Source organism: Eretmochelys imbricata, chromosome 7, assembly GCF_965152235.1.
Source record: "Eretmochelys imbricata isolate rEreImb1 chromosome 7, rEreImb1.hap1, whole genome shotgun sequence".
Lineage (NCBI taxonomy): Eukaryota > Metazoa > Chordata > Testudines > Cheloniidae > Eretmochelys > Eretmochelys imbricata.
In genome coordinates, this window is record NC_135578.1 from 7,456,756 (window position 1) to 7,478,581 (window position 21,826).

Below are 21,826 nucleotides of genomic sequence, written 5' to 3' on the forward strand. Positions count from 1 at the left end.
ATGGTCACATAAACACCACCCTATACCGGAAACCTACTGACCGCTATACTTTCCTACATGCCTCCAGCTTTCATCCAGACCACATCACACGATCCATTGTCTACAGCCAAGCTCTGCGATACAACCGCATTTGCTCCAATCCGTCAGACAGAGACAAACACCTACAGGATCTCTATCAAGCATTCTTACAACTACAATACCCACCTGCGGAAGTGAGGAAACAGACTGACAGAGCCAGACGGGTATCCAGAAATCACCTACTACAGGACAGGCCCCACAAGGAAAATAACAGAACACCACTGGCCATCATGTACTGCCCCCAGCTAAAACCTCTCAAGCACATCATCAACGATCTACAACCTATCCTGGAAAACGATCCCTCACTCTCATAGACCTTGGGAGACAGGCCAGTCCTCGCTTACAGACAGCCCCCCAACCTGAAGCAAATACTCACCAACAACTACACACAACACAACAAAAACACTAACCCAGGAACCAATCCCTGCAACAAACCCTGTTGCTAACTCTGTCCACATATCTATTCAAGGGACACCATCATAGGACCTAACCACATCAGTCATACCAGATGAGAGCTGATGGGAGATATGATTGCTCTCTATACTTCAGAGCGATAAATACCAGGGAGGGAGAGGAGTTATTTAAGTTAAGGGCCAACTTTGGCACAAGAACAAATGGGTATCAACTGTCTATCAACTAGTTTGAGCTTGAAATCAGATGAAATTTCTAACCATCAGAGGAATGAAGTTCTGGAACAGCCTTCCAAGGCACAAAAAATCTAACTGGTTTCAAAACTGAGTTTGAGAAGTTTATGGAGGGGATGGTATGATAAGATTGCCTTCAATGGCATGTAGCCAATATGACTGCTATCTTCAATGACCAGTGATGGGACACTCGACGGGGAGGGCTCTGAGTTACTACAGTGAATTCTTTCCCTGGTGTCCGGCTACTGGGTCTTGCCAACATGCTCAGGGTCTAACTGATAAGCATATTTGGGGTCAGGAAGGAATTTCTCCCTGGATCAGACTGGCAGAGACCCTGGAGGGGGGGAGGGAGGGGTTGCTTTTTTCTGCGGCATGGGTCACGGATTACTTGCTGGTTTGAACTAGAGTAATCTGGTGGAGTATCTTTGTAACGTGAAGTCTTTAAATCATGATTTGAAGCCTTCAGTAGCTCAGCCAGAGGCTAGGGGTCTATCACAGGAGTGGGTGGGTGAGGTTCTGTGGTCTGCGATATGCAGGAGGTCAGACTGGATGATCACAATAGTTCTTTCAGGCCTTAAAGTCTGTGAATATCATCCTTACAGAGCAAATGCAGCTAATTATAGTTTACAACGATTAAAAAAGGGAAAACTACACACAACTAGCCAAAACTATGTTACCCTCCAAACCACGCACCTCCTCAGTTCACTAGCTCAAGCCATCCCCCTTCCAGGGCCCCAACAATGAGTAATCTTGTCTCCTCCTGCGTGAGATATCCCATAATTCTTTTCCACTACAGGCACGCCAGCAAGAGTTGGCTACTGTCATCCAGTTTTCATGGTAAATTTCTGTGTCACATGTTTAATGGGAAACCAATTACAGTTCTTAGTCTTTCTCTGTACAACACGTACAACTACAAAGCAGAACCAAAACTTAGGTTTCTGGCAAAGTTAATTCCCATCTTCCACAAGGAAACACACAAACACATACTCACCCTTTATGGTCAAAATTAGTTTACCATAAAACCATAGTTGCATCTTCAGAGAGTTTGAGGCCATTCCCTAGATTGTCTTTTTTTTAATTTTTATTAGAAGAATAAAGACAGCTGCCATAGGCTGTCCCTAGTGGCTGATAAAAGGCACACTCATTTGCAAGCCACTTTTCAGATGTTCCTATTTGGTGAAAATATTTTGTAATCTTTACTGAGCTCCTTGGATTAGGAACAGTCCATCAGTATTTAGACGTTAGTGTTCAGAATGAGGTTTACCCCTTAGGTCAATCCTGCTCACCATTTATAGTGAATCTTGATCCTCAAAAATCTCAGCTGGAGATTTTTACCCACCTTTACATATATAGTGTATATGTGCGCGTGCTGTTTATATGCAACTATTGCATACATGTGTATACCCAGTTAGATGCGCATACAACTATTCTGTATAGCCACGTACATGAGAAATACATAGAAAAGTTGTAATAAGAAGCTGGTGTACACTCCTGCCAACTCTCATTTAAATACATATTCCTATTTCCTCACAGACCCTAGATAACCATTTTTCTGATTATGAAATGATTATAAAACCAGCGACCATCTTCAAAGGGATCTGGTATTTTGGAATGGAAGCACTGTGGCATGCAAATCAGCCAGCTTGCTGCAAGTGAAGAAATGCTCTCCCACTGTCAAGCGAGTTGGCAACAGTACCTCCACACTGCAATTAAAGTAGTATAACGACACTGTGCACAAGCAGTTCATTAGAAAGTAGCATTTTCCCCCTTTGCCAGCTTTGCACCTGCACGAAGGTCTTTAAGTGAGTGAGCCATCAAAAACGGTTAAATCTAGCAGCTTGAATAATTAGGGAACTGGTGGCTCCCCAGTGACTCCACTGATGCTTTCTATGCTTCAGTGGTTCTCAGCTCCCTTTTCTGAGGCAATGTTTTAATTTAGGCCTGCCTTCTCCATTCTGGAGAGCTTCATCTATAATTCAGGAAAGGCTACAATGACTGGCCTCCCCCACTCCCAGTTTAACACCTTCATTATGCTGAACAACACTCATGGCTAAATCCTTTCAGAGACTAATCCATGCCAGATCAAAGGGGAGCAGCTTTTAAGGCAATCTCCACAGAGCTGTGATTATTAATTCATTGGAAGGTTTCCTCTGAAGTGCCATTTATTTTTTTGTATGCTAATGACGGTTAAAACACGGGGGCCCTATACCAGACAGTTCAACACTTAGCACACAGGCTGGTATTTAAAAAAAAAAAAAAAGTTTGGAAGTAGCAATGGCACTTAATTGAAGCCCCGAGACAAAATTCAAACTCTTGGCTTGAGTGATGATGAACGAAATTAGGCCCTTTTGAGTTGAAAGGCCCCGAATGTGACCAAAATGCCTCAAGAAAGGCAGCTAGATTATTTGAACATTACGAGCGTGTTTCCAACCTTACATTTTAAGGCAAAATGGATAATCCAAGCAGAGACCCAATAATCTGTCCAACCCTTCACCCATATGTAACCCCCAGTCCAGCAACATTCACATGACTTCTTTGCCATAGCCCCTCGGCTGTGACTCCCTCCACTCCCCTCCCTTCTTCCGCTCTGACTCCTTTGGCCCCTTTTCAGGCCTTAGCCTTTCTTATCCCCTAACCCCTGACACCCGCATCCCCAGCAGCTGCTGCTTTACCCCAGCTCCTGTGCCGGTGCCTCTGAAGGAAGCCCACCGACCATGAAGACTTCCTCCACTACAGGGCTATTCTCTGTTCCTACCATTCTACCATCTTCCCTGCCAAGCGTGCAGCCTTCCCACTCTCATCTACTCCCTTGTCCACAATCCCATCTGCTAAAATCTACCCTTTGACTCCCTCCTTGAACTTTCTCACTGTCCCCACGTGCTTCCTACCACACATAGGACCTCACCAGCTTCTTCAGATAAAAGGAAACTATCAACAAGACCAGCCAAGAAGTTCCCGCACCCACCAGTGGCACCTCCTCCGTGCTTTCTCCAGTGACTGAATTTTCTGTCTGCCCTTCTCCATCTCTAACCAATATTCCCCGCCTCCTAATCTCCCTCACTCCTGTTCTCCACCCCGCCCTCACCATCTGGTTCATTCTACACTCTGGTCTTTCCCCATCCTCCCCCACCTGCATCTCCAACTACCCCGCCTCCCCTTCTCCTTTAAATTGATCTATGTCCTTCTATACCCAGGATGGCAAGTCCCTCTTCTCCAACCCCATCTTAGGTCCCGACCACTTCACTGAAGCCACTCTCCCAAATAGCTCTAATGACAGAGTGACAATGCACCACCTGCTGAGATTCATACCAGCCACCTGCCATCATACCGTGCACCCCTGGCATATCAGCATCAGAGACAGTGATGAAGGAGGTGAAAACTCAAACAGAGGCAAGAAATAATAATTAAAAGAGACTCCCAATTAGTCAGAATTGGTCAGAAACTTGCCCGACAGGATCGATTATAGATAGCGGATTTCAAATATCCTTCTCCATGCAATCCCTCCAAAAGGGAAAACGAACAATTTAACAAGCAGCTCGGACACTTAGCAATTCAGAAATCAACAGTGGGCTGAATATCTGCAAAGCTGAAGCCATCTACAAATATCTGCAATATATATTTTCTTGCACATTCCTCTCAAACAGAATCAGTTTTCTTTTTATCCCTTTGACAGTTCTGGCCCAATACAGATGCGCATCAGTACCACTCATATGAGCTCTAAAAAGTAATCATAAAATCACAAGATCATAAAACTGCACAAAGACTGCATCACTAATGAAACTGGTGGGTCATATCCTGAAGAAAAAAAAAAAAACCCTTAAGAGACAGATGTTTGTCCAATTCACTTGAACTGTGAAGTGTAAGATATATTAAGCATAACCCTGAGATTGTCTCTGGTTTATTATCGCGTTTTCATTAGAGGTTGAGCATCACTCAGTGATTTTGTGAAAGGAAGCTTTTTCCCTTGAGTTCTGTGGACGAAGTGCAACTGAAGTGTGCGAAATCTGACCGAGAACAAATCCACAAGCTAGTTTCTACCACCATTGAGTGAGTGAATATTCAACTGCTCTAACGGCATGGGGCTCTATGAAACGAAAGCATGTGCTCCTAGGAATGGCGTTTACTACCATTTAGTGAGTCTGGGGGCTGTCATGTCTCACACTTTCTTCAGCTTTTCCCGTTCCCAAAGTCCACATAAGAAACTCTCCCCACTCACCCATACCCCCTTCATGTAAGGAGCTCAACAAAACTTCTAAAGCTTGGCTACTCACAGCTTGCTTAGGTTTTCAAGGCCTGTAAAAGCCCCATTGGTATCTTCTATTGTGCCTGAAATCTCGTTATGGTCCAGGTCCCTGGGGAGAAGACAAAAGAAAACTCACAATCAATTTCTCAGTCCTGGGCTCGCCATTAAAGAACTAAAGGAAAAAGTTTGGGAACAGCTTACCAAGAGCTTCCCATTTTGTCCTTGCCATACATCACTGTTATCAGTAAGCCTAGCACTGCAGCTGAGCAGACTTTGTTTGAGCAGAGCCAACTACTTTTGCATGACTTTTCTTGCACTAAGGAAAGTAACTGATGCTTTCCAATCTGATCCCGTTTGCCACTTTAAAGGTGACCTGCAGTGGATTTTTAAAATCTAGGTTTATGCCCTTTTCTAATTCTTTATGCTGTATGAAGAAGTCCTGGAGGGGGAAAGTTCCCCTCAAACAAAGAGAAGCTTGTTCTGCCTTTCAAAACAAGAATTGTCATAAGAATTGTCAGATCAAGGTCCATTTAGTTGAGTATTATTTTAAACAGTGGCTAGCACCAAATGCCTTGGAGGAAGGTGTAAGAATCGCACAGTACACAGATGTGGGATAATCTGTGCTCCATATTAGGTCTCATCTCATCCTGATGTCTAATAGTCAGATATACTGGCTTAAGTCCTTCCAGAATTTATATTATCCCTTAATATCCCTTCCAGAATTATAATTAATGTGGTAACGCCGGATATTCTTGTCATCCACGTAAATGTTCAGTCCCTTTTTGAATCTTGTTAAATTTTTGGCCTCAACGACTTCCTGTGGCAATGAGTTGCACAGTCTAAGGTCTTGTCTATAAAGAGAAATTTAGCAGCATAATTATACTGGCATAATTATACTGTTGTAACTCCCCATACAGTCATTCTTATTCCTGAATAAAGAGGGCCTTTTTCCAGTTTAATTTTCAAAATGCTCATTAGTTACTGGAGTTACATGGATCTTAGTGACAACAAGCAAACCGAAAACCATCAAAGATTTTTAAAGAGTCTAACTAAAATTCCTTTCCCCTCTCTCCCTTGATTCTCCAGGTAGGAGAGTGCCTTTCAGCAGACAGAACTTTAGAATTTCTAATGTTCTTTTTAAAAATAAAATAAAATAAAAATAAAAATACTTTTAGGCCTTTTAACATCACAGGAAAAGCAAAAAAAGAAAAACAGAAAACAACCCCCGTCCCCCACAAATTCATTATTTTCTTTGAACCTTAAAAGACTATTAGAACAGCAAGAGTTTCAATGTTTTTTTTGTTTTTGTGTTTTGTTTTTTTTTGGTGTGTTACACATTAACACATGATATGAGAACAGAAGAATCCCATGAAGTGCACATAGCTCGGTACCAAGACTTCCTCAGCCAGGCCAGGACTGATTTTTTGCCACAGGTACCCAAATTAACAGCAGTCTCTGTTGCTAGCAATGATTTCTTGGGCTTTTCAACATGAACTGAAGTTGTGAAAAGAAATGGCCCATGGACACAATGCCCATTTCTCAGCTGACGCCATTATCAGACACGTGTCCCATATCTCAGTGCGACACCGACCCAGGCAGCGTCATGGTGGCTGTCAGCAAGATCTGTGGCTAGAACCATGCCAAGTGGATGGCAGAATAACAGTGCAGTAGGGTGTGGGCACAAACAATGCTGCGGTGGCAGTCGGGGAGAGACAAGTGAGAAGAGAGGCAGGGTCTGGAAGACTTGCCATGATGCATTGCAGGATGTTGGGAGGACAGTGTTCCATAAATTGGATTATAAACGTTTCACGTCTTAGGGGCCACATGTTTTAATTCCTGCCAGTTTCACAATGTACATCAACTAACCCGCCTGCTTGCAACTTAGGTTCTCTTTTCTGGGACACATGAATAAACCTTCTATTCCTGGAGATTTGTCCTGAGGCCAATTCCACCCCATCCAACCCTGCCACTGTACTTGGGACCACTAGCCTTCTGGCCTCTTCACAGTATGAGAGGAGACAGGAGGGGAGGTGTTGAGAATGTTTGAGATCCCTGGCACATACTTTTATTGAGTGAGTGTCACCGGGTGTTTTCTTAAAAAGCGAAAAGAAAATAGCTTGGCTTGTCACTGGGCTTGTTCTCCTAAAGGAAGCTGAAAGGCTTAGTGTTAAGGGGGGTGGGGGGTGAATGTGGTGTTTTTTTTCAAATGGACAGAAAAATAGAGAGCAGGGTATTCTGGCCTAGCTCTCTTTGTATTCAAACTCCTCTTCTCTCCCAGCCCCTGTTGCCAATTTCCTATTGTTTCTGGCTGGCTGAGCCTGAATGCTTGCTGCCTTGTTAATCATTATGCTGTGAGGTCCCCAGGCCTGACCTCTGTTTGAATAGCTCCACATTTCAGCAGTTTCACACCCACCAAAGGCTCGTCAACAATAGGCCATAATTAAAGCATGCTCGGGTCTTTTTCACCAGGTGCAGGACCCAACAGCCTTCCTCTTTATTCAATTAGAGCTCACTCTCTCCCCCCTTGCACTGGACACAAAAGAGGCTCTGCATTTGCTGCAAAGGGCACAGATCTACCCATTCCCGCTCCCCTGCTTTTTCTTTGGAAGCCTTTAGTCCCTGCACTGACAGCTGCCTGGGAGAAGGCCCTCTCTGAATGCAGTGGTTGAAAGGCTTAGGCTTAAAAAAGAAAAAGAATAAAAAAGAATCACTTTTCAGTCACTTCCGCCCATGTGAAACTCAATGAAGGAATAAATAAGATGTGTCCAGTACAGTAAGCAGGGAAGGGAAAGCTTCTCTGTTCTGATGTCCTTTTCATTAATCGAAGCACAATGGGGCTCAGTGAAGGGGAATAAAAAAGTACCACGCTGTATTTCTTTTTCAGAACCAGAATAAAAATCCAGTGAGCACAACTGGCCTTGAAGGCTGAGCTGTTAAACTTGTCTGAGGGATTTCATCGCAGCTCAGATGAAAGAACCGTGTGGGCCAGATCCTCGGCCGGTGCAAACGGAAGGAGCTGCCCTGAGGACGCTGGAACAAGCTGTCCAGGGACGTGGTGGGTTCTTCCTCTCAAGACTAGCTGCCTTTCTGGTAGATACGCTTTAGTCCGACAAGTTACTGGACAGCGGTGACATTCTATGGCTCTTATCATGCGGGAGGTCAGACTAAAAGAAAAGGAGTACTTGTGGCACCTTAGAGACTAACCAATTTATTTGAGCATGAGCTTTCGTGAGCTACAGCTCACTTCATCGGATGCATACCGTGGAAACTGCAGAAGACATTATATACACACAGAGACCGTGAAACAATACCTCCTCCCACCCCACTGTCCTGCTGGTAATAGCTTATCTAAAGTGATCATCAAGTTGGACCATTTCCAGCACAAACCCAAGTTTTCTCACCCTCCGCCCCCCCACACACAAACTCACTCTCCTGCTGGTCAGACTAGAGGATCTAATGGTCCTGACTGGCCTTAAAATCCAGGAAACTAGGATGTTGAATCCATTTACACCAGCCTGAGGATCAGGGCCAGACTGCTCTTTTCCAATGCCACATTGTTCTTCCCTTGTCTGGTCAACTTGCAGGAATACTCCCTGAAACATATGTCATCAGCTAAACAGGACAGAACAATGACTGGAAGGATCATTTCCCATGGTCTGCCAGGGCACTTTGAAGCTCTCTCTTTATAACATGGCAGTTGATTTTTTTTTTTTCCGCTTGCGTTACAGATAGGGAGTCAAATCGACCCAAAGTTTCATAACCAAAAAGGGGCCCCCTTGTCCCCACAACACCGGGCCCAAGTCTGCTCCCACGGAAGTCACAGGGAAGATTCCCAGTGACTTTAATGGGATTGGGACTCATAAGAAATGCAGGCTGCCATCCTCAAATTCTTCTCCATCTCATGCAGACTAGTAAGCATGTCACTTGCAGTATCCATTGTCCTGTCAGTCTTATTGTCTGGGCCCAAGGCTCAGTGCAGCTTTGTGTACGGTTCTTCTCCATGTCAGCAAGCCGTCATCTCTCTAGCCCAGACTGAACCTCATTGGCTTTGCCAGTCAGTCAGGCTTTCAGTGTTATTTTAGGATAGATTTTATATTACATGTATTGGTTAATAAAAGGGGGAAAGGAAAGCATGTAAAAATGCTTGGGCGATGGAAAGATTCTTCTTCACGTGTAATTGGATTTACAGTGGAACCTAAACTGGTGTCTTAAGATTCAGTCCTTTTATGAGGTGCTTCAACTAATGCTGAACCAGATGCACAGCCCCATCGAACTCAAAAAGACAGTATGGAAAATGCTGCCGTTAGAGCTGAAGAAGGGTTCAGAGATCAGGGCTTTCAACAATGCGTTTAGCTCAGCACATTCTGCTCTGCCAGGCCTAAATCTGAAAGGGGAACCACAAAAACAATGAATCTAAAATAGCCCACTCGTGAAAAATTTTGCCCCCCTGACCAGCAAAGAAATTCATCTTATCCCAGTGCAGAGCTGTCAACTAATTCTGAATACTAATAATTTTACTCTGCACTTTTAAAGCTCCTTTCAGGCTAGGATCTGACACAACATTCACTAGTCCAGGCACTAACGATAAAGGGATCCCTTCCCTCCTCAACGTTGAAATACGGCCACTTCTGGGGTGAAACACAACAGCTGCTTAACAGCGCACAGGAACACTTAGGAGAACGTACAACTGTAAAGCAAGGAAGAATGCTATATAAAAATCCACACAAGAGTGCAGAGGGAGATTTGGTTTACAGAAAAAATTATTTCCTGCGTTAGTCAGGGGAGCAGGGTTGGCAGTTCGGGCACACGTGCATGCGCGTGTGTGTGTGTGTGTGTGCCAGGTAACTTACAGAACACGCAGGTTTTTGAGTCCTTTGAAAGCTCCCTCTGCGATATGGTTGATGGAATTGTGGCTGAGTCGCAGCAGATGCAGCCCTCCCAAGTCTGCCAAGCTCCCCTCATCCAGTCTGGTTAGGTTGTTATAGGACAATATTCTAAAGAGAAAACCAAACAGAAATCCAATCACTCTGGCTGGCATTGCCTGAGCCACTCCGCAATATCCCTGTTGTCTCCAAGCACATCTATGCCTCCCCTGCAGCTCCTATAAAACAGTTACCGTAGGGAGGCAGAACAGGTTAGTTAGGAGAAAACCAGGCGAGCAGTTTGCAAATATCACCAAGGGGAGAGGGGATGATCTCCCGGAGCATAACAGTAAGGGGCAGATCAGGTGGCACTAAGTGTATAAGTCAATCTCTGGTTATGATTCTATGACACACAGCCATCAGCATCAACCCCGGTTGGGCCCAATCTCGCCTCGCAGCTAGACTCAAAGGGATAAGAGTGGAGACAATCACCCTTCCCTCCTCACTTTGAGGCTGCAAGATGCTGGCACCTTCAGAAAGGAGGATTCTGAAATAGATGCAGATTCTTTGCCTGGCCCTGGCTGTTGCATATTCACGCACTTCTGCAAGGGGAGCCCCAGACAGCTAGGTGTGGGTGTCTCAACGCCAGTCGAAAGTGCAGGCCAAAGCAACTGCACGATGTAGCAATGCACATTTTCATATTCCCCCTTTGTGCAAAGTAAAGGTCACCAGCCCTCCTCCAGTCCCTCTGCCCTTTTATCTCAGAGTGCAAAGCATACTGGAGATGACTAACCACAGTGACTAACACTGGAGGGCTTTCATCCATCCTTTTCCCATTGCATGTGCTCTGTCTGGCTTTTTTATAATACTGCTCCCGTGCCACTTTGTAGCTGGTACTAAGAAAAGCTAACACGCAGGCAGTGCAAGAGAGACGAGGAGGCTCCTTGGACCAGCCAACCCGAGGAAAAGTAGGGAATGCTGCTAACAATCACCAACTCCTCAGGCAATGAATAGCCCTACCCTTATAGGGGAATGCTACAGCATTGCCCCCAGGACCACAGCACTGCTACTGCAAAGGGGCTGTGACAACGGGCCAATCAAGGACTGTCCTGGTGAGGGGAATACCCTGGTATAGCACAGGCAAAGCCATCACTTACTAACTAGCCCAGGGAGCAGAGTGCATGGCTGGTTGTAGTCAGATTTCCCCTGGGCTCGGGTTACTCTCAGTTGCTGGAGTGGCCCTTTGGGACTGCTGGCAGTTGGGTACACATCAGAGTAGCCTCTGGGCTGCTCTAAGTTGCTCTGGTGACTAAATAAGGCCCAGCATTGAGGTTGGGGTGCACAAGTAGTGTACATTTCCTCCCCCTAAAGGTTTGGCACCGACCCAAGCTGAGAAGGAAAGTTGCCCCACAGGGTGGGTGACTCAGGAGTTCAAGACTCCATGGAAGTCACTGGAACTTGTGATCCTAAGTCACTTAGGCACCTTTGAAAATCTCACCCATTTTGCTCTGGCCAAATACTGAAGCCCTTTGTAATATAGGTGATGAAAACAATCTCTCAACTCTCTTCAAACCTCCAGATTCCTCGTTTAGCCCTGCCTCTAACCAGCCCACTTAAAAATGTGTCTAGGACACACATGAGAGTCACTGCACAAGCCAAAACCTAAGTCAAAACAGACATATATTCTTAAGCACCGCAAGTGTCATTTACTTGGCAAATGAGCAGTCTGCCTTTTGAATGTGTGAGCAGAAAGGCGTTGGAAGAAATTCAGCAGAGATTAATGAATTTCAAAAAGGCATAGGACAACATACTTTAGTTTCTAAAGAAGCTGTAGTGTTAGTTATGAAGAACTGGCAACTGATCAAAATTATGTCCTCACCTGTGATTAAAGAATTTGGCTTAACCCTCCCCTTGACACACACACAAAAACCCACTGCTAGAAAGTAATCTAAACCTGGCTAGGGAAAGAAACAGTTCCCTTGGATATTACCCAGAAGGGTTTCTGCTACGACCAGTAAAGGTATGTTCCCTTCAATTTTTCCTGACGTCACTTGAAGATGGACAGCAGCAAGCTTTAGAATATCTGTGGGTATGGTGCAATCAGCTGGAGAGTTTCAGATGCTCGGCACCTGGTCTTCAGCATGCTCATACCTCAGCCTCCCACTCAAAGAAAAGGCTGATTTACAAAACGGCCCATTTCTTCCTCAGTACTTTACATTAACCAGGTTTGGAGAGAAGTAGGCAGGTCTGCACTGCTTGCCCTACATTTCCATCACTCTCCCAGTGAGAAACTGCTAGCATTCTGCTTCTGCAGCATGGTATTTTGGAACAGCCTAGCTAAAGAGCTCTTCTTGGCTGGTGGCAAGCTGGGCGTGTGGAGCAGAGAGAGAGATGATAATAAGGAAACCAAAAGGAGTACATGGTACCCTGTTAGACAGCCAGAAGTTTTATCTCTGATCTACATCTGAGTGAGTTACATTTTCCATGACGTTTCATTCCCATGAAATCAAACAGTGGATAATGGGCTTCGTTTTTTTTTTTTTTAAAAAAGGTCCAGTCTAGCTCCCCATTTTTATTTGGTGTATTTATACCAGCATATTATGCCTGAAATTGGGGGTGTATTCCACTATATAGAGGTCCATGTACCTGATTTGCAGGCACAATCAAGCATTTAAGACACCTCCATGGTGGCATAAGTTTTCCTTTCTTTGACATCTTCTAAACCAGTCCAAATGCTTGGGCTATATTTCCTATATTTCCTCCCAACCAGAAGATGGAGACAAACACACACAACCTTTTATTGGCATCATACTCCCCTTCACTCCCATAAAAGCTCATGGTTTCGGGTGAGTCTACAAAAATGTAGACAGAAAACGTTCTCTGATACCTGAAAATCAAAAGCTTTAACAATAACAAACAAAATCTGAATGGGACTCTTCCAGTAAGGCCTGAAGCTATGTCTGCAAAACCCTGTAATATATTGCAAAGGTGTGTGCCAAAATCCAAGTGGCCACCTTACAAAACTAAACCAAATATGGTTCCCCCCACTTTCAGAACCAATCCCATTCAGACCGAGCATGTCTTAATGGCCTGGCACCTTTTCCTCAAGAACAATGTAGGCCACTGATCATTTTCTTAATCTCTTTCCAGATCTATGACTTGGCTGACAATAGTGTTCTCCTTAGTGCAGGATCAATACCCTCTGTGACTCCAAATTTGGCCATTCTGCCCAGTTAGAGCTACCCTTCCATAGAAATGTCCTGAGAATGAAGACTTTCTTCCCTTTGATTCTTTAGGTTTGAGCAGGACGTGGGTGAGGCAATGTGCTGACTCACCGAGAAGGCCACTGAGCCTCATCACTGAAGTGTGGGAAAGTTCTTAGCGCCATCCTGAGCTAGTGAAATATCAAACATAGCTCTTTATGGCAGCTAGCCTGCAGTTATCAGGCTACATGCTGAGTGTATCGCTGCAGGAGGAAGTACCTTTCAGAGCAGCCAGTCTCAGACACGTCTGATAAATTAGATGAATTGTTCATGAACATTTTCTCCAGACAATATTTCTTCTCTCATCATCAAAACATTTCTGAATTTGAGATCTAGTATCTTTCTCAATGGAAGGGGGAACTCCTAAAAATGTTTAGCTTGAGAAGATCTGCTCTAGGAATTATTCTGGGGGCAGTTCTCTGGCCTGTGTTATACAGGAGGTCAGGCTAGATGATCACAATGGTCCCTTCTGGCCTTGGAATCTACGAATCTCCAAGCAGGATGAATCTGAAAGCAGGAGCTACATTTCCATAATAAAACTGAACTTGTCACGTTTTTCTTTTAAAAACAAATCTATATTGTGTTTTCTAACCAGACAGCTAAGCATGTTTAGGGGGTGACTGCTAGTCCTGTCAATATTGCAAGCATCCTAAATGTTTCTCCTTCATCTGAACATTAGCAGTGACAGAGATGCCGACATCTCTCCCCTGAGGCCGCATACATTTTTATTTATCGAAGAGATCGTAAATGAAATGTTCACAGCTGGGAATCTCAGGAGAATGAGGCCAACGTGTTTACCTTCCAACAGATGAGCCCTATAGTAAGAGTCATGTACAAACAGAAGGGACAAGAGTAAAACACTTCACTCATTGCTTTTGAGGTAACCAGATATTAGGTGGTTTAAATGTGATTATTTATTATGTCAACTGTAAAATACAGACTAATCACGCAAAGTTTCCTCTGAGCTGTACAGTTTATTCAGTGCAAGAGAACACAAGTCTTGCAAATAGATAACCTAAAAGGAGCCACAAACTATGACCTCAATCTGCCTTTTACTCCCTGTAAACAAACGTATTTTTTTTTTAGCAGGATCTATTCCTTATGCCCAGCACAAACACCTTTCGAGCAGGTATCATAATAACTAACAAGGTCATTATGACTATCAGGAAGCAACTTACAGCTCATGCAGCTTCTGACAGAACTTCCAGCTCTCGGGGTTGATGTAGGATATCAAGTTGTTACTGAGGTGAAGTTGGTGGAGAGATGAGAGGCCGTAGAGGGAGCCGCTGTTCACTTGTGTCAGGCTGTTATACTCCAGGTGCCTATGAAGACAAGCAGGATAAATGACAGACTATCCATGAGGCAGCACCAGTCTCATTTTGATGAAGTTGAGGACTTCCAAAAAGAGCGGGGAAACTTTCTATAAAATCTTCACTTTTCTTTTAAATCCAGTTCTGTACCTCTCAACACACACCCACACATGCACGCATCTGTGCACGGCCGCATGCCGAGTATGCAAATACAAGGACACGCAGGAGAAAAAAAATATGGAGCTATTTAATCATCCTTTGTTCAGATGTGAAAACTGCCTCCCATGCATACTCCACGCCTTCTCCCAATGCCAAACCAGGAGTTAGTTCCCAGAGCTCTGTTGCAACAAAGGCTAAATGGTATTGCCCAAACTCTTTTATATTCCCCTAAAGAATTGGACAAAGCTAATCACTGTGTATCAACAAGCTTTAAGAAGTCTCTGGCATTGCTGTTTATCTATTTTAGGGTTTTATACTGCTGCTCACCATCACAGCATTTGAGTGCCTTCCATGTAAAACCAACAGCAAAGTTTACTGGATCTCATGGAGTTTCTGGCACATCTCCCTTTTGGGGATCAACACTATGTTGGGTTAGGATTTGGGTTTGGGGTGGGGGGGGAGGGGTCGGGGAATTGAAAAGGGTTTGGGAATAAAAGGGTATTTGAACTGTGAATGTCACTTATGCTGGAAAGGCCTTGCAATGTTTCCTAAAGATTTCTAAAGAATACAGACATATTTCAAGAGGATTCTACCTTGTACATAAGACATAGATGGTCGATTTGAAATCTTACTAGAAGAGCTCTAGTTGACCATGCTGTGGAAGTGGAGACTGTTGTTAAATCCTTCTGTCCAGCTTCCACTCCAAGTCAATTCCATGGATGGTTGCCTAATCACAGTGGTAATGCAAGGAGATCCTACAATGTGAAGCACATGGGTGTGTCCCCATGCAGAGCCCCTTTGAAGTCAATGGGGTCCCGAGAGGCACACTGCAGGATCAGGGCTTTAGTCTGCACACAAATATATATGATGTCTCTGAAATAATCCCTTCCCGAGGATGTGTACTGAACGTCTGGCTGGCAGCATTCAGAAGCCAGGGATCTCTGGGACCATATTCTAAGCAGTGTAGGATATATTGGTGTCATATCTCCGCATAGCAGGTGGTGTTTCTCAGGACACTAAATGAGGGCAGCATCCAAGAGACGAGAGCAATGGAAATTTACCTGGAAACAGTAATCCTTTCAACTAGTGTAATCTGGTCAGAACCACCAGTCAAGCATAGGCAGCCAAACTCAATACACTGACACAGGGGAACAGGTTGCTGGAGAAAGGGGAAGAAGGATTACATATGGCAGCAATCCAGTGCATGCATGGCACAGAGAGAGGCACCAGGAAAGGCATTACACCTTTACACCTTCCCTTCCTTTTACTATCGCCTCAAGTAAAGCAGTGTGGAGGTGACAAAGCAGAGCAGAGACTGGGTATCTAGTGGATGAGAGGCCGAACCGAAGATCTCAGAGCACAGAAATCCTCCACCGGCTGTTGTGTGACGGCAGGTCATATGTCAAGAGTGCCCACCAGTCCCTGGAAGAACTGTGGGGGAAAGGAGGAGGTCACGGGAGAAGTAGAAAATAAATCTTTCCCCCAACTTACAGAACTTGCATCTTGGCCAGACCCCAGAAGGCCCCATCGGTCAGTTTGCTTATGTCATTGCGCTGCAGCTTCAGAACATCTAAGCTGTCCAACCCATGGAACGTCAGGCCTTCAATCAGGCGGATGCGATTCCGGTTTAACTCCCTGAAATCATCAACACCGTGGAAATGTATTAAGTCCCAGTCCTTTGTCATGCAATCATCTGCGTGACACACCATGGGGCGGAGGAATGCCGACAACTTCTCCATGAACTGTTCCCATGAGAGAGCAGAAGAGTATCGGAAACGGGCCAGGAAAATCAGCGGGGCCCATTCTCTCTTAAACAAACTCTTTCTTGAGCAAACTCAGAGCTTAAATTCTCAGAGTGTTTCCCGGACCCCCCAACCATTGGGGGCTTGAGGCTTCAGTTCTGCTCCAGCTGAATTTAAGCCCGGAGTAGGGTGACCAGATAGCAACGGTGAAAAAACGGGATGGGGGTGGAGGGGTAATAGGCACCTATATAAGAAAAAGACCAAAAACCAGACTGTCTCTTTAAAAACGGGACGTCTGGTCACCCTAGCCCTGAGGAAACTCCAATATAGGGCAATAAGTAAAATGGATGTAGATTAGTAATCCCCTCCCCCATATAGTTTTCGGATAAGCCATTTATACTTTTTATCAATTGAGTTCAATCTTCACAATTCATCTGTTCCAATGCAGAAGCACCATTCAAACCCATACAGTTAGGGATCAGCATTACATCCTTACAAACCTCTGTTTATAAAGGCTTGTGGCTTGTAACGGGCCAGTAAAAATTTACTCTGACAAACATATGTCAAGTGTGACCCCAGATGTAAATTTTATTATTAGTTTGGAAGGATAACCCCTTCAGTTTCCTTGACAAATTTAGCCTTTTTTCCCTATATTAAGAAAGTAATCAATAAAGAAACAAGAGGTGTCTGATGAGACCTCCAAAATGTTTGCTTTATTAAGCATTTTTTTTAAACTAAGGAAAGTTTAAATAAAACTTAGGAAAGCCAGTTATTTCTGTGCACTATACTCACCAATAATACGTGAATATACTGGATGACTTGACTTAACCTATACCAAGGGCATTAGAACAGGTAGTTACAAATCATGCCATGAGTTATATCTAGGCACCAGGGTGAAATGCCAGCCCCACTAAAGTCAGTGGCAAAACTCCCATTGACTTCAATAGGGGCAGGATTTCATCCAGCATGGTGTATAGATTTAAACAGGAAGGTCAAACTTTCATAGTATACTCAAGCCTACCTGCAAAAATGCCTATGCAATGCCTACATTGTGTGTGTACAGCAGTTACCTGGACACCAGCTTGCTGGGGTGCAAAACCAACCCGATGGAGGTGCCTTCTCCACTTCCCAGTGGGACCCAAGGTAGCAGCATGGGCAATACACAGGGGGGGGGGGGGGGGTGTTTGGCAGGGGAGGAGCAGCAGAAGCAGCTGCTTTCCGATTTGGGGGGATTAAAACTCAGTTTTAATGCTATTCTCACACCCTTTCTGAGCACGACTATTTCAAGCTTGCCACTTCCTGCTCTGCAGCATTGCTAGCGATCCTACTCAGCCATACTTGACCTGAAAAGTTAAACAGGATTAATTCTAAAACTCTGGCCGCCCCATCAATACCCCTTTGCATGCAGTTCTACATGGGTAGATGTTCACTCCTATATCCATACGAGGGAAAATTAGACTCATCTGAAAACCTTCCTCCTAAGGGGCTTAGGAGCTCAAATACCACTGACTCTCCATGAAACTTGCTCCTAAATAGCTTCTTCAAAACCTCCTGGTAGATGTTCAATGCTGAAGGAAACGTGAATCCTGTATGCATCCAATGGAAAATTTACACCCATGGATGTACGCAGTCAAGCATCTCATAAGCAAGCTTCCCAAGGGACAAGCAGAATGTGGCTGGGTCGTAGGAGTAGTTTTTAACTGAAGCCCGGGCGGTGGCAGAACCCCCACTTCAGGGAGGCTAGTCCCCCAGCTACCCCCCCTCCCCCCCTGCTGGAGTTCTAAGCCCCTCCACCCCATGGCTAGAGCTCTGGCTGGCCTGCCCCAGCTGCCCCAAGATGCCTGACCCCCTGGCCAGCCCGAGTTGCCCCAGCCTCTCCGGCCGACCCCACCCCCGGGCCAGTCCAAGTCGCCCCAGGCTGCCCCTAGCCTGAGCCCCGAGCTCCAGACCACCGGCCAGCTTCAGGTGACAGGGGGAGTAAGAGCAGGGCCTCAGGGCAGAGCATGGGCAAGGCCATGGCCTGGGTATGGGGAAGCTTACCCTCCCCTGACCTTCGATATCCACTGACCATGACTAAAGCTTGAACAAAACTGTTCTGGGCGCTTTGGGTTTACTTAATGGGGTGGCGATGGTTTGCCATTTAGAGGTACTGGTTTCAATCTTCTCTATGGTCTTTTGTGCAAACAGAGCTTGATCCTAAGCCCACCAAACTCAGTGAAAAGACTGCAGCGGGCTTTAGATAGAGTCATAGACTTTAAGGTCAGAAGGGACCATTATGATCTTCTAGTCTGACCTCCTGCATAATGCAGGCCACAGAATCTAACCCACCCACTCCTGAAACAAACCCCTGACCTATGTCTGAGCTACTGAAGTCCTCAAACCATGGTTTAAAGACTTCAAGGTGAACAGAATCCTCCAGCAAGTGACCCATGCCCCATGCTGCAGAGGAAGGCGAAAAATCCCCAGGGCCTCTGCCAATCTGCCCCAAGGAAAATCCTTCCCGACCCCAAATATGGCGATCAGCTGAAACCCTGAGCACGTGGGCAAGATTCACCAGCCAGACACCCAGGAAAGAATTCTCTGTAGTAACTCAGATCCCACCCCATTTAATATCCCATCACAGGCCACTGGGCAGAATTACCACTAATAGACAAAGATCAATTAATTGCCAAAATTAGGCTATCCCATCATACCATCTGATCCGGCCTGTAAAGGGGAAAAGCTGAACTCTTAGACTGACTATTTACATATAAGGCACACTTATAGATGCACATGTAGATCTCTGCCTACATAGCTCACGCTGTACTGCAGCCAAAACAATAGCAACGTGTGTGTTAGCTCATCAAAAGTACTCTTTTGTCTGCTCAAATATCACTGCACAGTTTAACGACCTTCCTTCGTTGCATTTTTATTGCCGCATAAAGATACCTGTGTGGTCTCGAAAACATAACGCTGTCATTCAGCTCTTTCTGCCCACTTGCAAAACACATTTTTTCCCCAACCAAAAAAATTTTTTTATCAGCTGCTGTAAGGGAAACAGATCTATTTGATACTGTAAATAGCTGAGAAGCTCATCAGTTACATTTTTTTCATCTAAAAAGAGTGACCTAAATAAGTAATAGGTACAAGACGGACAAACACACACAAAACACCCCACCCCTGCACTCTCCTAATTTGTTTTATTAGGTGTCGCCATAGGACTATTAAATATAGCTTATTCCAAGTTTTATAGATGTAGGGTGAGGAAGGGTTGCATTTGGTGTGTATGTCCTCAGGGAAATTTTGTCTCCATAAAGTTTGGTTAACCTTAATTAAGGTGCACATTTCTACTCACAGTTGTGTTAGCCTGGGTAACTTGAATGCCTTAACAGGAAGCAGGGTGATCCTGTTTTTACTCAGTCGAAGTGTTAGCAGGGACCGTGACAGACTATCAAAAGCACCAGGCTCCAGGGTGCTGATTCTGTTGCTCCCCAGGTTGCTGTAATAAATCAGCACAGAAAATGTAACGGTTGTGTCAGAGGACTTCGTTGTTAGTTATCAGCCTTTGCTTGGTCTTCAAACGGGCTGGTGAAATTAGACACATTACATTGGAACCGAGCAGGTTTGGGGACAAATAAAAACAAACACGCTTTCCCAGAACACATTGCCAGCACCTAGCAATGGAAGGTGCTGAGTGCCCCTTCAGAGATGCTTGGCACCAGCTACTCCAATGAAGGAGACAGTCGGGGGGCTCATTGTCAGACCCACGGCATACAGGGGCCATTGCTGTCACCTCATTCTGATGGTTCCAAAAATTGATGGCCTCCAGACAGAGGAGTGAGACCAAACCCACAGCATACACACTCCTTATGCACAAGCCTGGCTTATGAGCAGAACCTGTGGTTATTCTGCGCCTTCTAGAAAACACATAACATATATCACTGACCCCATACACGTTAGGATTATGTTGTATTTTTCCTGCATGGCTCAAGGGGAGCTCGTTTGGCTCCCACTGACCGCTGGTATGTATGGCTTTAAAAACAAGGGTTACCCAACGTCCATTTTAACGTGAATATGTGATCACAAGGAAAACAGCCACTTTTCCCCAGCTGCACGTGTCTGATTTCAGAAGCAAGGCACAGACCTCAAGGTACACAAACCCCTGTCTGGGATGGTCTAGGCTAGGTATGCTTAATCCTGCCTCAGCCTAGGGGCGGACTAGACACCCTCTCTTCCAGCCTCATGTTTCTAGGGTTCCCATTATGGAAGAGCTGTCCCTGCTCTGGATAGTTGTTTTGGCTTCAGGTTTCCGTAGCAATGCAGGATGCCCGTACCTGAAGGGCACACGTGCCTTTCTCTGTCACCGTACACCGCTCCCAGTGCAACTGGCAAAATGATGTCCCTGCATTATTCACAGATACATCCGATAACAAAAAGACAAGGCTGGTGGGGGTGGGAGGCAAGGGGACAGACAGAACTGGCTGAGTTTTAATTCACTGTTGCATTTAGAACCCACAGTTATAATGCTCTATTTGAAATGTTTGTTAGCAACCCTTTTTTAAAGGCAATTTTAAAGGCCTCCTTTTTTCTGCGGTAACTCGACTAATGCTGTTCTGAACAAGAAGAACTTACAGCTCCTTTATGGGAAGTCCCTGTGGAAAGCAGCCGCTTCGTATTTCCGTGATGTCATTGGAACTCAGGTCCAATGTTTCCAGGGCAACGTAAGGCTTCAGTTGACTTGCTTCAATGCTGCGGATCCTGTTGTGATGCCTGAAACAGACAGGATGAGAATTGGAGAGAATCAAGTTTCCTTAAAGAAAAAAAAATATAACCAGAGAGAGCAATTGATTCCATCAGTCGCCAGTTGGCTTTCCACACTGGTATTTAATGTATTTCTGAAACAACGGTCCAATCAGAAACCAGTGTCAGAGATACATACACTGGCTCCCTGCTGTTTCTCTGGCTAGTCAGATTGTAATAAATCACAAACATTTGGAGTTTTTTCTATTTTGGTACAAGACTTTCTTCGATAACTACCGAGTCCACTGATGCATTCGCCTTCCAGAGATTTGGGCCCAATTCTGGATCCCTTCCATCCCCTTAACTCCCAAGAGAAATGCATTACTAAGAGAGACTACAGGATTGGGATTGTCACAGGAATTCTCCCAGTGTCGACTGATGATTTAGCAAATTGCCAAAATTCCAACATAACACACAGGCTGGGATTTTTCAAAGGGAGATAAAGAGACACCCAAATCCCAGTGAAAGCCTCTGGGGGTTGTTTGCCTAGGTGCTAGGCCCTTTTGAAAAGTCCCAGCTCTAAAACTATATTACAATGGTTTCTAACACATAGAAACAGTATCCAGGGGCTTGATTCTGCAATCATTTCCTAGCATATTGTTTACTACCCTAGACCAAACTGTGTGCTTAGAATAACTCTCGGCACTAAGCATCGCACTCAGCAGCGTTTGTCGGATCTGGCCCCAAAGTAATGATTCAAGCCAGCTGCATTTTCATCAATAGTCTGGAGATTTAACATTGGAATT

At 44.9% G+C, this 21,826-nt stretch overlaps 1 protein-coding gene across 1 annotated transcript in view; it reads right to left on the reverse strand.

The window, feature by feature from the left end:
- LRIG1 (leucine rich repeats and immunoglobulin like domains 1) overlaps positions 1–21,826 on the reverse strand; it is a 125,888-nt gene that overhangs the window by 15,066 nt on the left and 88,996 nt on the right. The window contains exons 4-9 of the mRNA XM_077821285.1: positions 20,913–21,050; positions 19,636–19,779; positions 16,051–16,194; positions 14,269–14,412; positions 9,816–9,959; positions 4,994–5,074 (exon numbers count right to left, since the gene is read on the reverse strand). Of these exons, the coding sequence (XP_077677411.1) occupies positions 4,994–5,074; positions 9,816–9,959; positions 14,269–14,412; positions 16,051–16,194; positions 19,636–19,779; positions 20,913–21,050 (795 nt within the window). The remainder of the gene's footprint in view (positions 1–4,993; positions 5,075–9,815; positions 9,960–14,268; positions 14,413–16,050; positions 16,195–19,635; positions 19,780–20,912; positions 21,051–21,826) is intronic.